Raw genomic sequence first — 15,036 nt, 5'->3', positions numbered from 1 at the left:
TTATTTAAAAAATAATTTTCAGAGTTTTATAATGCTCAGACCCATCCAGTTAGTACATATGATTTCTATTCAGCACCAAACACTTTTCAGGTAAGCATTAGCAAAAGAAAGTTTAAATAAGAATACTTTAAAATAATTGTTATTATTGTAAAAACTCTTTTACATAAATTTAGAAATTAATAGATCCTATTAGTTACAACTAAATCATAAATTTGTAGTAAGATAAATGCATTTTCTACTAAAATATATTACTTTTTCAGATTTTTAGTGAATTTAATTTATAAATCATTACATAATATATAAATTTATAATGTCAAAGCACTGTAGGATCTTTGAGATTAAAGCACTAATGTGCAATACCTGAATTTAGTCACATGTCTTGGTGTTACCCAAATTGCACTTCATTCAGTCAACCCAAACTCAGACACCAGCTGTAATTTGTTAGCTATTGGACTCCTGAGCCAAACAAGATGCTGTTTGCTGTCAGCACAGGGCAGCATATGCAATAACTATTTAAATAACATGCTATTATGCAGCAGTTAATTAATGAACTTCTCTCATAGCTGTGATGGGGTTCCATGACCATGGCAAGGACCCTTCAGGTAACGCCAGGCTCAGCTGTGTTTCTGAACTACCATGAGGTCCAACTTAATGTACAAAATTTCTGTTTAAAAACTATGTATCTCAGGGCAATAACAGCTCCCACAGAAGGCAAGCAAGCCCCCACATACAGTTTTGTTCAAGTACTGAGGATGAAAAAACCCATCCCTGAGAAAACTGAAGCAATGTACATTTTACTTATGTCAAGTAATAGCAGCACCTCAAAACTCATGCAGAAATAGCACAATACCTCCATGCAGTTGGAGGAAAAAAAAAAAGGTTAATTGCAAGTAAAATAACATCATGGGTATTTCATATACGACCCATAGAAGCAGTACCTACAGGATTGATTCCTTTATATCCAAAGCAATTTAGCAATGTGGCAGACACTGATGGTACTGTTAGTTAAACCAAAATGCACAGAACACTGTTAAACTGCTTGTTCAGAAAAACAAAGCCTGAGGTACTTACCAGTCTAATAAACTGTACAAAACAATGACAGCATCATAAAGGAGGGAAAGTAAACTGCAGGTATAAGGTAACTAACTGAAAGCAAAGAGAGCTCAGATAACTGACATTAGAATTCATCACAAAGAAAAGTGAAAGACAGAGTTATTAACACAAGTAACCCCTGTCTTATAATAAATGAAAAGAAAAAGAAGTACTGAGATACAGAAAGATGCATCACACTAAATGGTGCAGAGTTATTAATTATGTAAAATAAATAGAGCATAGTACACTGGTTACATTTGGTTACACTCCAGAAGTCTAGTTTTACTTTACCAGTATTAAATACCACCACATACAATGTAGATTACTTCAGCATACACAACCATCAAAAAAAAAAAAATTTAAATGCTGCATTATTACCTTTATTTCTCTTTGCTCTACTGATTTTTCCCATATTTGTTGATCATATGCTCCAATCTAAAAAGAAAAAAAATCTACATTAGGATTTAAAATATATTGATCAAACAAAATCAAATCAAATCAACTTTCAACAAGAGAAGCATGAAGCCAGCAAGTTATTTCCTTGAGGAGTTTACAAAGAAATTTTTATCTTGGCTGGACAGGATCAAGCTGATCTGTAATTGAACTGTGACAGAGTGACAGAGTGTGACAGAGGGGAGAGCTGAGCCACACACAGCCCCAGCCTCACCCCAGGACTTGTGCAAGCCTGAGCACTGGGAAGACCACGCTCCCTCCCACCCCAGGTCAGGACTGCAGCCTCTGTATGACAGAGAGCAGAACCATGGCAGCTACACTGACATGGTCTTTCAGATAACTTCAAAAGAAATATGCACATCTAGTTCAACCCATACCCTCAGTTTATTTTTTTTTAAACCATCTATAATTCCTATTCCACTCCACACACTTTTAAAGCCAGATGGTTTTAGTTTTATCTCTTAACAGTGCACTGCAGATATATGGTCAGGCTGGTAATCAACCCACTTATAGCCCAGGGGAAACCCAAAGAATATGAAGAAACAGCACTTTTCCCCATTGACTGTCATACATTTATAGGAAAGACAACCTGAAACTTCAGGATTCAAGATGGTGACAAGAACAAATCAATATACAAGAGAACATATCCAAGTCTTGTAAGAAGCTATCAGAGATCAGCAGATTGCTTTGAACTCTAGCTAAACAGTTCTAGGTAATAATTAGTAATAATCTCTTTCACTATGACAATTTTAAAGCCTTGTCATCCCAGCTGTTCTACCTAGACACCTAAATCTTGTGTATCTGGGGATTGATTCAGATCACAAACTCTGAGCAGTTAACTGTAAGATCACTTTTAGGTCATGAGAGACAGATGCAGTTCCTGAGACTCGAAGATCCCTTTCCAGCCTGCAGAGGTGACAAGCAGCTCAGTCAGACACCCAACAGAGAGAACTCCCATCATCTCTGCAAACCTGCATAAATTCAGTCTTACTGCAGGAGTGTCACTCCTCCTTCCAGTTCACAACTACAGCAGATCTAAGATTGAAAGTGAGAACAGCAAACTGAATTACTCTTTCCAAATTGAAATAATATTTCCCATTCATAGGAGCTAAACAATTTCTATAGTTTGCTACATTAAAACTTTGCAAAAGAAGCAATCTACTGGCTTTTTGATAATAATAAATACTTCACACATCGCATTTGGAAAAAAAAAAAAGAAACTGTGGAAAATAACAAGGAGTCAGGCAGAGTAATGGGCCGAATTAAGCACTCACTACAATTAAAGTAATTAAACCAAAGGAGTTTAACAGCTAACCCCACCTGGATAACAGCCAGCAAGTAAAAAGTCAATATATTGAATAACCACTCCACCCAGGCATTTATAGCTAATTGTTCTGGCTTTGCCTCTAAAATAATTTCAAATGAAATTAGGCCTTTCTGGTTTTCATTAAATTTGATAAGAGCAGCCCCGAGTGAAATATTTGTTATGCATAACATTGTGCCCTCCCCTCCCCACTTCCAAAAAAATTTCTTCCTACAAGGACAGAAGGGGGAATAAAAGTCTGTGTCCCTCTCTGTTATTCAACAAGCAAACGTGGAGGAAGCCTTTGTGCCAATAAAGCTGTAAAGCAAACTCCATTCATAATTCCAGTCATAGCTGAAACTAGTATAGAGCTGAAAGACATTAAAACAATGCTCTTCTTTTAGACAAATAACAGACCATTTGGTAAAGGAATTCCAGGAAACAGACCCCAGAAGATATCTGACACAAGGAAATCGACTGATTTAAAATCTTAATTCTGTTTTCCTACAAATATTTATTTTCTCTCTTTAGGCAGCAGCTTCCATCTCCACAAAAAGACAAGAAGCAGGGATTTTGCTATTCACGTTTCCCTTTTAACACTGTGCTGTAAAGCAATTCTTCCATCAGGAGGTAAAATGAGAGCCAGAACTACTTTAAAGGACAGGGTCCTTTACAGCTGTTTTACTGGCGAAGTGGATCTGTCCAATTACCTCTGATCAACCTTAGTGACATCTGAGCACAGGACTATTCAGCAAGGCATGCTGGTGCAAACTGAAAGGAGTGGAAGAGAGAATTACAGACAGCAAGTACCATTACAGTCTCTCACATGGTTTTTGTTTGGGGTTTCTTTTTTAATCTACTTCACAGCACCTCTTTGTGTTTTAACAAAGTTTAAGCAGGTGTGTGTGTGACTCAGCACATCAAATTCCAACCTGATACTCAACCTCCCTTCTCACCATCTGCATAAGCATCCCTCTACACTTCTCTCCCAAAGGTATCAGATGAAAATACATGAAAACAAATGCAACATTATAAAGTAGGGATACTGGCACACTTCATTTCCCACAATAAACAAAAATAGGAAGAACTAGTGTTACTCAAACAAGGCAAGCAAAAAACACAGGTGTTAATTTTATTTTCTCTCCTTTATGTCAGAAAAGAAGATTTAGAGTTTGTGAAATGCATCTTGCAGAATTCATTGAAAGGTATGTTTTCATTTACAGCAAGCTAAATTATAACGTATAACGATTGCCAAAGACGCTAGACACATGGATGAATTAAAATCAACATCATTTGTGAATGAATTGAAGAAGGTAAGTTAATACTAGCAAACCTTCCTAGTTTTAAATTATTGAGTGCACCACCAAATTCCAGCTTCAAAGAGTTTGGATTTACAAGTATTTGCATTTGAATTCTGCTTTATGCTAAATCTAATGTAAATCTAAAACAAATATAAGCTCTTGGCTATTCATGTATTTCCTTATAACTGTACATACCTGCAGGACATGGAAAGAAGCATAGCACCTAGTCTAGCACCAAAGAAATTAAGCTCTAAAGGCAAGTAAAAGGAAGGAATAACCTTCCAGAGATAAGGTAAGGTTGGAATAATTTAAATAAATAATTTAAATTATAATAATAATGATGAATAATTTAAATAGACACAAAACTTGATCAAAGCAAGGTCTCCCTCAATATGCAGCTGTCCCAGGGCTCCTCCCAGACCAGGCGTTCAGGCTCCCTGGGCTGGAGCTATTCTGCCAACAGGAATGCCCTGACCAAGTCCAGTACCCACTGACCACCCACCCACTGTGCCTGGATTCCTATCCCTCACAGCTGCAAATTCTGCACCATCCATGGGAGAAAACTGAAAGTACAAAACATGGGAGTCAAAAAAACAGTCCCATTTTTAAGTACACAGCTGCAAGAAATGCTTCTAAAATCTCTTCAAGACTTAGCACAAGACTATTTGTGTAACAGCTCATCACTGATACTTTCAATCCATCAGTCTATCCTACTGATTTCACACAGAAATTTATTCTAATTTAATTTATTAAATACCTAATCCAAACTAGTATTCTATAGCATTTTTTATTTCTTACGACTTGGCAGAAAATAAATTAACAAAAAGTTAGATAACAAGCCTATTGTCTCATTTTGAAATGTAATTTTCATCACCAAGCATCAACACAACCTTGTTATAGGAAACTTGTCAGTAAAACGTTACAGATATTAAAAATTGTGGTATAACCTACCTGTAGCTGAAGTAGATAAAATAGTAGATGTCATTTTATACACAGTTTAAATCATGCATCCAAGGTCTCCTCAATGCCAAGATTTTATCCAGTCTATCCAACTCAGCTACCTCTAAAATTCTGAAGATCCCACACCTCAATGAATACCAAATAAAGAAGATAAAAGGTTTTCTGCTCATTTATACATTCACAGAATGAGCAACCATTCTTCAAGCAACTATAAAAATTTTCAGAATATAAAGAATTAAATGCAACTGAAAACTGCAGCCACTCCTTCACAACAGAGAAACAGGTGTTTAACATCCTAAATTAACAGCGTATAATAAACTTTCAAATAGGTTTTCTTCAAAAAAATTTTCTCACAAGTAATAATTAAAAAAAAAATCTAATTTGTAGGTGACTTGGTATGGGAAATTACAATTACACATTTGACAAACTCAATAAGGCTAGTTCTTTACTGAAAGATTAAATAAATTTGAGATCCTTTTGAAGTGCAGACTCCTCAACATTTTCTGTTTAAGAGATATGTGCATCTCTTGCAATTATCTAAAATAACTGCACTTATTCTTTCCCAGTCAAATACGTCAGGAAGAATTTGATCAAATTTCTTCATACATGTGAAATTTGGCACCTGTACCGTTTGGACGTGTAACAGCAATAGCAATTAGCTTAAGTAAATAGTTAAGCTATTGAAAGCACAGCAATATTTAAGTTCAAAGCACAGTGGAAAGGGCTTTAGCACTGCTCAATGTTTCTTCCTAGTGCCTTTCTCCTAACAAGCCACGTGTGCATCAAGATTGAATTTGAGCTTTGTGAATGACACTGATATTCACTTTAAGCTAATGTAGTGATGCTATCAACCTGTAGCCCAATACTCGCAAGGCCCTTCTGATTCTAATGGAATTGATCAATATTTCAAGAGGCATTTATAATTTATGACCATGCAGACTAGCAAAGATTATAATCCTAAGAATACATAGTATTTCCTCTTGGATCTTAAAACTTTAATGTTTATCAATAATGCAACTTGTGTGCTAAACTTTGCTCTTTAAAACCTCTAAACACTTTTACAAGCCACATCACAAAAGTATTACAAATTCAAAATATGTAAGATCTGGAGTTCGGTAAATAAATAACAAAGTTACTTCCTTAGACTGCCTGACACCTTATTTAAATATTTAGTGCTAAAATATTAACTAATATCCTTTATTAACTTCTACAGTCCAACATAATTAAAATAATGGTATTATTTCCAGTATCAATTTTAGTATTAAAATATCCATATATAAGCAATTTCTATATGGGCAATATTATTGATTTTTACAATGTCTCATATCTTCTCAAAACTTAGAACAGGATTAATACAAGTTATTTTAAACTCCAGTTTATTTCTTACATGCACTGATCCCTGTTGCAGAAAAGGCAATGCTCTAGTAGCTCAGCAGTATAATTACCTCTGTTGGAGTAGATGTCTAGTCCTGGGATGGGGTCTTTTTATTGGTAGTTTTTTTTCAATTTTGTTTATGGTGGATATATGGACTGGACAAGCTAAACTAAGACAAACTTAGCTGATAAACCATAGATAGAAATCACTATATGACAGCTGTACACTGGTTAACAGCAAGAGGTCAAATGGAGGAGGACAGTGAAAGGATTAAGGTTATGTATCCTAAGGTAAAGAGCTTTGAATTTGTAACTGCTGAATTTTTACTTCTGATTTTAAGATATCCCAATACCTCTCCCTTCTTCCTGTTTGGTGCCAGAGGGAGAGGTGAAACCAGCTATTGAGAGTAAAATTAAGCAAGCAATTCAAAACTTTAGTTTTTAACTTTAAGAGTTATTTATTATTAACTATCTGAATTGCCAACTAATGACCCACTTAAATTCTGCCAATAGTTGCAAAAGCACTGTATTTACAGCCATTTGACTGAACAATAATTTTACTAAGGCTTACTTTAGAGATTCCATCCCTCTCAGAGTCCAGTAATAGCTAATTAAACATTTATTAACTACATACTCATGATTTTTTCTGAATTATTCTTTACAGATTAATTCTTCTTAAATCAGACAGCCATACTTATTTATTGTCCTGAGTAACCGTTTACAAATTTTAAGATATCTACAAAAAACCACAAAACATCTCTTTTCATCACACAATTAAACATAAAAACTATATACAGAAGAACAGCTAGAAACCAGGTTTGCAGGTTAAACTAAATGAGAGTACAGAAATAACCAAAGCTAGACACAGCACCCTAGGTGCTGCCTGAGGTGAGCTGGTCAAGAGCAATCCCTTTCCTGGGTCCATGGCTACACTACTGCTAAGAACACCCAGCTACTCTCCAAGCGTTAAGAATTTAACTCTGAAACTTTTTTTTTTTTTAATGATAATGTAGTTGCACAAAACAAAACAGCCTCAAGATGTAACTGGGAAAAGAAAACCACTCTGACAGGCTCATTATTCAGTACAATTCCCTGAAGACCTCTGAAAATCCAGCAACTTTCCTGGTGTCGCAACTAGGATTTTAGAGCAGCATTGCCCTGATGTCCCTGATCATTTCCATTTCCCATAGCATGCTTTCCTTGCTGCCCCTTGCTTTTCCTTGTCTGGGTGGCTAAAATATCAATTGGATCACGCAGGAAGAGAGAAGAAAATGTTAGGCTATAATTTCTCAAGGTGTAATTAAACTATTTAAGAATCAGCAAACCCTTCTCAAGACAGAGGGATTTCATCTTGTCATTCTCCTGCCATTAGATATTCCCCTGCCATTAGATATGTTCATCTCCTTGTAGATTTGCAGTCTTAGTTTTAGCTGGATGAGTTTCCAGACCAAATTCACTAAATATATGTATGAAAGTCTGTGGGAAGGCAATGCAGGCACGGGAGCCTACAGGCCTGCTGGAATTGTCTTTTGCACCAGATTCAGAAACCAGTTTTGCCTCACCAAACAGACACTGAAGGTAAATCCCCACTAGGTCAGGCAACTACTTGAGTACCAAACATGGAAGGAAACTCTATCTGAAAATACATTTTCTTCCTCCATGCTCTGACAAATGCCAGCTCCAACACTTGTCAAGTTTCAGCACTTGAAGTCAGATGTTTCTAAATCAATGCAGTTTCAGCATCCAAAGTTTTACATAAAATAGCCATACAGCCTGTCCATTTGGCAAAACTTGCCTTTGGTGCCAGAGTGAATAATGCATCATGTGTATTCAGTGCCAAAAAGGAAATCAGGTGGTTTCAAGGTAGGATATAATTATCATTTAACTCCTCCTTTATTGACTTAATACAGGGACCAGGTTAGGAAAGTTAAAGCATTGATAGAGTTAAATATGGGCAGGGACCTCAAGGGCAACACAAACAAGCTTCTACAGGTTTGTTGATGACGGAAAGAATGCTAGGAAAAATGTGGGCCCTATATGGAAAGAAGCAGGAGAGATGGTTACCAGGGACATGGAGAAGTTGGAGATACTCAGATATTTTTGCCTTGGCCCTCACTAGCAAGTGCTCCAAGTGCAAGTGCTCTAGTGGAAGATGTTGGGGTTGAAACTGATGAATTTTCAGGTCCCTTCCAACCCAGCCCATTCTATGAATCTAAACAGGCAAATATAATCTTGGACTGATGAGCTGTAAAGCACTGAATATTAAGATCTTAAAGCAATGCCATTAGGAACTTTAATTTTGCCCTTTAAAGCCATGAGAGAGAAAATACCTCATTTGTTTTATTGTGCCCTTTAACAGTCGTACCCAAGGGACACCCAAAGCAGCAGAAAGCTGCACTGGCAGAATTAAATGATATGAAATCAGGTGCAGAACTCAGCCTCAATTCAGTAAGTTTCATTCTGCCTTCCCCTACAACCATCCCCAAGAGAACGAACAACATAATTGTAGAAATTTGTTGGTAATATTGCAGGAGAAGGAGTTTCCCATTTTGGCAGCAAGGCTTCTGTAAGGACTGAAAATCAGAAAGTTGTTAAGGTAAATTTACATATCTTCTCCAAACTGGAAACCAGACCAAAAAATCCCTCTATTATTATCTGTAAAGCTTGAAAGTATTTTAAGAAATGAATGCAAAAAGTTACAAGAAGCAGTATTTTAAATTATTCATAACTTTATTATTTTTAACATTAGTAACTGTTACTAAGGCAATACTTCAAGTACATATATAGTATCAGTAGCATGCAAAAGTTATGCCACCAAATACTGAAATTGTTTTCAATAAATGTGTGGTGTCAGATTTTTTTCACAGGAAACGCTATGATGGCTTTCTCCACAAAATAATCAATTACCAAGCTGAAGCAATTTCAGTATTGTGGTACATACACATAATCCTAAGGCTATTAACCAAGTGGTGCACCTATGTGAGAAGGAGCTTGGTAGCTGTCTGGAACCCTTCCAGAGAGCCATGCAGACACTCCTGCCACTCCCTTTTTATTGCAAGAAGCAGGGCAGCTCCAAGGGCTGAAAACAAGCAAGACAAACCCTTTGTCACATATATCTCAGCACTGTACTCCCCAGTGCATCAAGAAACACAGCAGAGGTTTCCTTTATTTTAATTTCTACAGAGTCAACCTGTATCTAGCAGATTTCATGCCTTGAAAAAGTATTTGTACTGTTTGGGAAATGCAAGCAATCACTGGAAGCACTAAAACTCTGTCCTTGCAACCTTGTATCTCAAATAACACGCTGCTGTAATACCACTCTGAAATATTACAATCCAACTTAAAATAATTCAGGATTGATTACTGCCATCAGGAGCTCCAGTGGACTAAAAGCAGAGTAAATCTATTGTCAAAACAGAAAAACATGTTTACATAATAAAAGGTCTGACCTTTTAAACAATTAAGGGTATTACTAAATCATCCTGGTGTAAGGAGCTCAATTTCAGACAATAGTATGAGTCATGAGTAAACTTGCTGTTTGCAAAACTTGCCTTAAGTAGGGTTGGAAGAGCTCAAGTGCTTAACTCCTTCCATTGAAGAGATATAAAAATGTCTCCTGAGAAACCAACAAACCTTTGAAACTCAGTAGAGAGACAAATGCATACATTTAAAAATACATTAAACCTGATAACTAAGACAGACAATGAGTAAGTTACCTGCTCAGTATTTCTTACACAGCCCCAACCTATTCAAATGCTTCCTAGTTATGTGTAACTAGAAATACCAGAAACTAACTTTCTTTTTCAAGGCATTCATACACCAATTAATTAATCTGAAAACACCTCCCCAAAACAACAGTTTATTTTTCTCACTTCATCATAGAGGTAAATAATATCAATTATCAATTTGATCAATACTGCAACCCTGGTTTGACTGCAACCCTGGTTCTCTCTTGCCCCAGAAACAAACTACTACTGCCAGAATGTGCTGCATTTTGATCCCTCCCCACTTTCAATTCCAGTTACAGGTGTGATGAGTCAGTAAGTCTAACCAGTGAGACAACTACAATAAAAACTGAAATTGAAATATGAAACTGGAAGCAAACAACAGGTCTTAAAGTTCAGTATCTTGACATCATAAGCAAGGACCAAAAAAAAAAAAAAAAATCTAGTATCAACTAAACACTAGCACAACTCTTCTGTTCCCCAAATCAAAATCTTTGGTTTAAACAACAAATCCATGGGTAAAAAATACTATGCCACATAACAGATTTAAGCAAATAAATAAATAAGCAAAATCAAGGGCAGAAGTGAAAGAGTCTAGATACTCCCAGGAACAGATCACACACACCCCACTAAAGAGATGGAAAACTCTTTGGGGTTACCAGCTGTGGGAGCCCCAGGCTTGCTCTGGGGTCCCATGTGGTGGTGAAATTCCTCCTCCAACCCGTGCTTCCAAAGAAAAACTGTGCAGGCTCTTGCTGTTCGGTCTCAGGGCAGTTTATTGTGAGTTATCTAACAAACTGTCTTCTCGGGCTGTGGCTGCTTGGTCAGCAGCCCAGGCAGAGGCACACACACACCCTGACATCCTCTCTGTCTGCTGTCTTCTTCTTCTCTTCCCCTGCCCAGGGCTGCTGCTGTCTTTTATATGATATATTACGTATTACATGCTTATAGTTTTCCCCCAATACCTACTACCTATATTACCAAGTGCTTTTCTACTCTAAACCAATCTGTGAGTGCCAACATCACCAAGAACATGGAGGCAAGGAAGAATAAGGAGGAAGAACAGGATCAGCCCACTTTCCTCCATCTTAGAACTTCTGACCCCCATGTACAAAGTAAAAACCCCCCTGTACAAGTGTTAAAACCCCCCTGTACAATACTAAAAAAATTTCCCCTCTGTTTTGTAACTACTTTTACTATACTATCTAACCCTTTGTGACTGCTTGTTCCACCTCCAAAGTTGGTAACTCATTCCATGGCTCAAACTCAAAATCACAGCTGTTTCCAGCTGCCTGCCAGGGTCTAAAATGCTTCTGACCAAGGCCTGGAACCTCTAAAAATGTCTGAGAGACATTTTGAGTTCCAACAACCAGCCAGATCCAGGAGAACCCCAAATATGTGGTACCTAAGTAATTATAGTCTAGTTCACATGAAAATCTGCAACTTTTCTGCAATACAGCCATTTGTCTCAAAACATTACACTTCCTCATACTGAAGCAACATAACTTGCTCATTTGGCAGATCCCAGTCCACATGGACTGCAATTAAATTTTGTTCACATCAGGAAGAAGACCAACATATGGTTACACATGATCTTATCCCTCCTGAAGACAGCTCAGTTCTTCTAGAAGTAACAGAAGCCATCTCACCACAACTCCTTGCTATAAAGGCACTGTGCAATTCCTGGCCAAGCAGATCTCTGAGAAAGAAAAGCCTGCAGAGATTCACCACAGAAATGCTAGTTTTACTATGAATGAAGGAAATGGAAATGTACGTGAAATCATAGGGAAAAACCCCGACAGAACAAGGGTTAAAAGAATGACTGATACGTACTGATAACAAGTAATGCTGTAAGGAGCAATGTCCTGGGAAAAGTAGAATTGAGGAATGGCTGGTTTATATCAAGATAGGAAGGGCTTCCCTCTGTAAAATCACACCACAGTGACTCATGCTGCCTTCCTAACACCAAGAGGGTGGAAAGTTGGAGCATATCAAATGTGCCATTCCTTTTACTGTATAATCAACACAAAACAGACATATATTTGAAAAAAAAAAAAAACACCAACCAGACAACAAACATGAACTTCACTTAAGATTTACAGAGACTGCAGGCTCTTTCTTGCATCAAAGGACCATCTAGATGCAAAGCTGAATATCATGAAAGATCTCTCCAAAGGATAGTGCACCATCACCATCATCATCAGCAACCTCACACTTGATGAGGATCTGACACCCAGCATCTCTTGCACAGCACAAAGGGATCCTGGCCAGACCAAATACAAACACAGCTTGGTGTTTGGATATCAGTATTCTGGTATCACTACACAGTGAGTGAATTAAGTGTATGAGAGAATGAGTGGAAGCAGGTGAAATCAGCATCACTTTCCCCTTCCATGAGATCCTGCACTGAATTTTATTACATAAGATCTTCTACAAGTCATCTTCCAAATCAGAGTAAATGGCAAAAAACCAGACAAGAAATTCATCATTAAACTGTGAATGATCTTCAAGTTTTTAATACATAATTGAATGACTTGTATAAATTAAGTCAGCAAAATTAGTTTTTCTGCTCTTTCAAGTGTACATTTAATTCACTGTTGTAAAGACCCCAACAGAGCAGACCAGTATTATTTCTAGAAAGCGACTGTTGCTTTGCTAGAAGCTAACCAGAATTTCTGTTTTGAAGACCGCTGCCATTATTTGTTTAAGGACAAAATGTACCCTCTCCAAAAGACAGCTAGACAGGAAAACACTAATTCACAGAAACTTACTAAACCACAGAGAACCAAGACTCTGTCTTTTGAGTACATATTACAAAAGTTTTTTTGTTACTGACAGAATTTTTTTTCAATTCTTACCTTTTACTTAAACACAAGGATTATTTTCTGTGCTATAGAAACAACATTCATCCTGTACGTTAATTAACTCTCTACTGAGAATGCAAAATTTGATTTTTTGCAGAGCATAGGTAACCAAGGGAGTACGGAGTTTTCAACACAGACCAAAAGCTATTTCATGGAACTAAATACTTATTCACCTCTGGAAGAAAAGTTTCAAGCTACTCACTGTCATACAATGCTAACAAGTAGTGCACAAGTATTTTATACTCATTATATTAACACATAAACAAAACAGGCCACCATAAAAACAAAGAGAAATCTTACCTTTTTCTGGTACCAAACTATAGCATCAGTTACTTTGGACGCCATTTATTCCACTGAATTCACAGAGTCATTTTAGGCTGTTAACAGAAAGAGAAGAACTTTACTTCCACTTCCCTACGAAGGCCAAATAGGGAATGCAGAAACACTCCCGTTACCTGCAAATCTCTGAACAGCTTTATTTACTTTAACATTGCCTCATCTATATTTTGCTAAGAGTTTGGTCTTTCTCCTCTAGGCAAACAAAAAATGTCAAATCTGCTGCTACAGGACATCAAAATCCCAGTTTTGTCCTCCTACCCAGTAAAACACACAGGCTGCCCAGAGATGATCTGTCATTGTCTCACAGGAACCTCACAAGTGTTTTATTACTACAGTCTTTTTTTTTAACTGATAAATTAAGTAACATACAGTTATTAACCCAACACAGTACTCTGAAGTCCAGCAATAATTATATTATAAAATGCAAGAAAAATTCATACAGACTATTAGACATACTTGGAGAAGAAAACAATATCAGTCCTAGAACTTCACTAATCATAACTAGTACCCTCATGAAAACAGCAGACCAAATCTAAGTCAAAAAGAGAAAACCAAGAAAGAATAGTATGGTTCTTTTAATGGTAACAAATAGCAATAGCATTAGTTAATCTTTGATGCCACTGTAATCAGCAATCAGCATGGAAAAATGACCAAAGCCCAAACTTTCAGCTCATGTAAAATATTTGTATCTTTAAATTAATTTTTACCATCTTCCTTCATGTAATCAGTCAGCCAGAGTTCATTAAAAGAGGAAAAAAAAAAAAGGAAAATATAAAAAGCCTTCAGGTATATCTGTGTCTCTCTTGTACTAGGAAGCCCAGGACTGGACCCAGCAACCCAGGTGCGGCCTCCCTGATGGCAAGGACATGGCTAAGGATGTCACATGGATGGCAGTGACTTAGTCCCCAAACACCAAACTATACATCAAGCATTTTCCAAGATCCATCTTGAGTAAAAATATTACACTTAAGTTGTCAGTATCAACAATAATACTACACCTTATATTTCTTCATTAAAAGGAAGCAAGAATTATTAACCTGTAGGGAGTCTTTATAGTAAAAGATTATTTGGGATCTACACCTTGATTTAAAGACATTTGTTTACAGCTTTTACACAGGTAAGAAAGCCAAAGAAAAATGCAGCATTCAACAAATTGAATGGAAACCAAAACTGTACAATGGATTAAAATGAGTGTCTTTATGAAAAACTCATGGCACTTTATTGTATGTCATTCATCACCAAAAAATTCAGGGTTTGGGTTGTTTTTTCTTTAAAGCAGGTTTTAACCATATGAAGTGCATCAAGGAAAAGTGCCACATTCTGCACCTGGGACAACCCTGGTTGTGTGTTAAGACTAGGGAACAAGAGGCTGGAGAGAAGCTGCAAAACTTGGGGTCCTGGTTCAAGGAAAGCTGAACACGAGCCAGCAGTGCCCTGGCAGCCAGGAGGGCCAACCCTGTCCTGGTGACATCAGGCACAGCATCACCAGCCGGGCAAGGGAGGGGATTGTCCTGCCCTGCACTGGGGCAGCCTCACCTCGAGGGCTGGGGGCAGTTTTGGGAACCACAACACAAAGACATTAATCTATAAGACAGCATCCAATGGAGGGCCACATAGATGGGGTT

At 37.2% G+C, this 15,036-nt stretch overlaps 1 protein-coding gene across 11 annotated transcripts in view; it reads right to left on the bottom strand.

The window, feature by feature from the left end:
• PHTF2 (putative homeodomain transcription factor 2) overlaps positions 1–15,036 on the bottom strand; it is a 75,723-nt gene that overhangs the window by 47,779 nt on the left and 12,908 nt on the right. For 9 of the 11 annotated variants that reach the window (XM_085569327.1, XM_085569337.1, XM_085569336.1 and 6 more), the window contains 3 exons: positions 13,373–13,449; positions 1,471–1,527; positions 1,072–1,083 (listed from right to left, as the gene is read on the bottom strand). In XM_085569327.1, the coding sequence (XP_085425453.1) occupies positions 1,072–1,083; positions 1,471–1,527; positions 13,373–13,417 (114 nt within the window). In that variant the 5' untranslated portion in view covers positions 13,418–13,449. The remainder of the gene's footprint in view (positions 1–1,071; positions 1,084–1,470; positions 1,528–13,372; positions 13,450–15,036) is intronic. The other 2 variants (XM_077783649.2, XM_085569335.1) reach the window with 1 other exon arrangement.

This window comes from Lonchura striata, chromosome 1A (genome assembly GCF_050655825.1).
Source record: "Lonchura striata isolate lonStrDom1 chromosome 1A, ASM5065582v1, whole genome shotgun sequence".
Lineage (NCBI taxonomy): Eukaryota > Metazoa > Chordata > Aves > Passeriformes > Estrildidae > Lonchura > Lonchura striata.
Note: the sequence above shows the minus strand (reverse complement) of the source record. Positions and strands in the feature narration are given on the sequence as shown.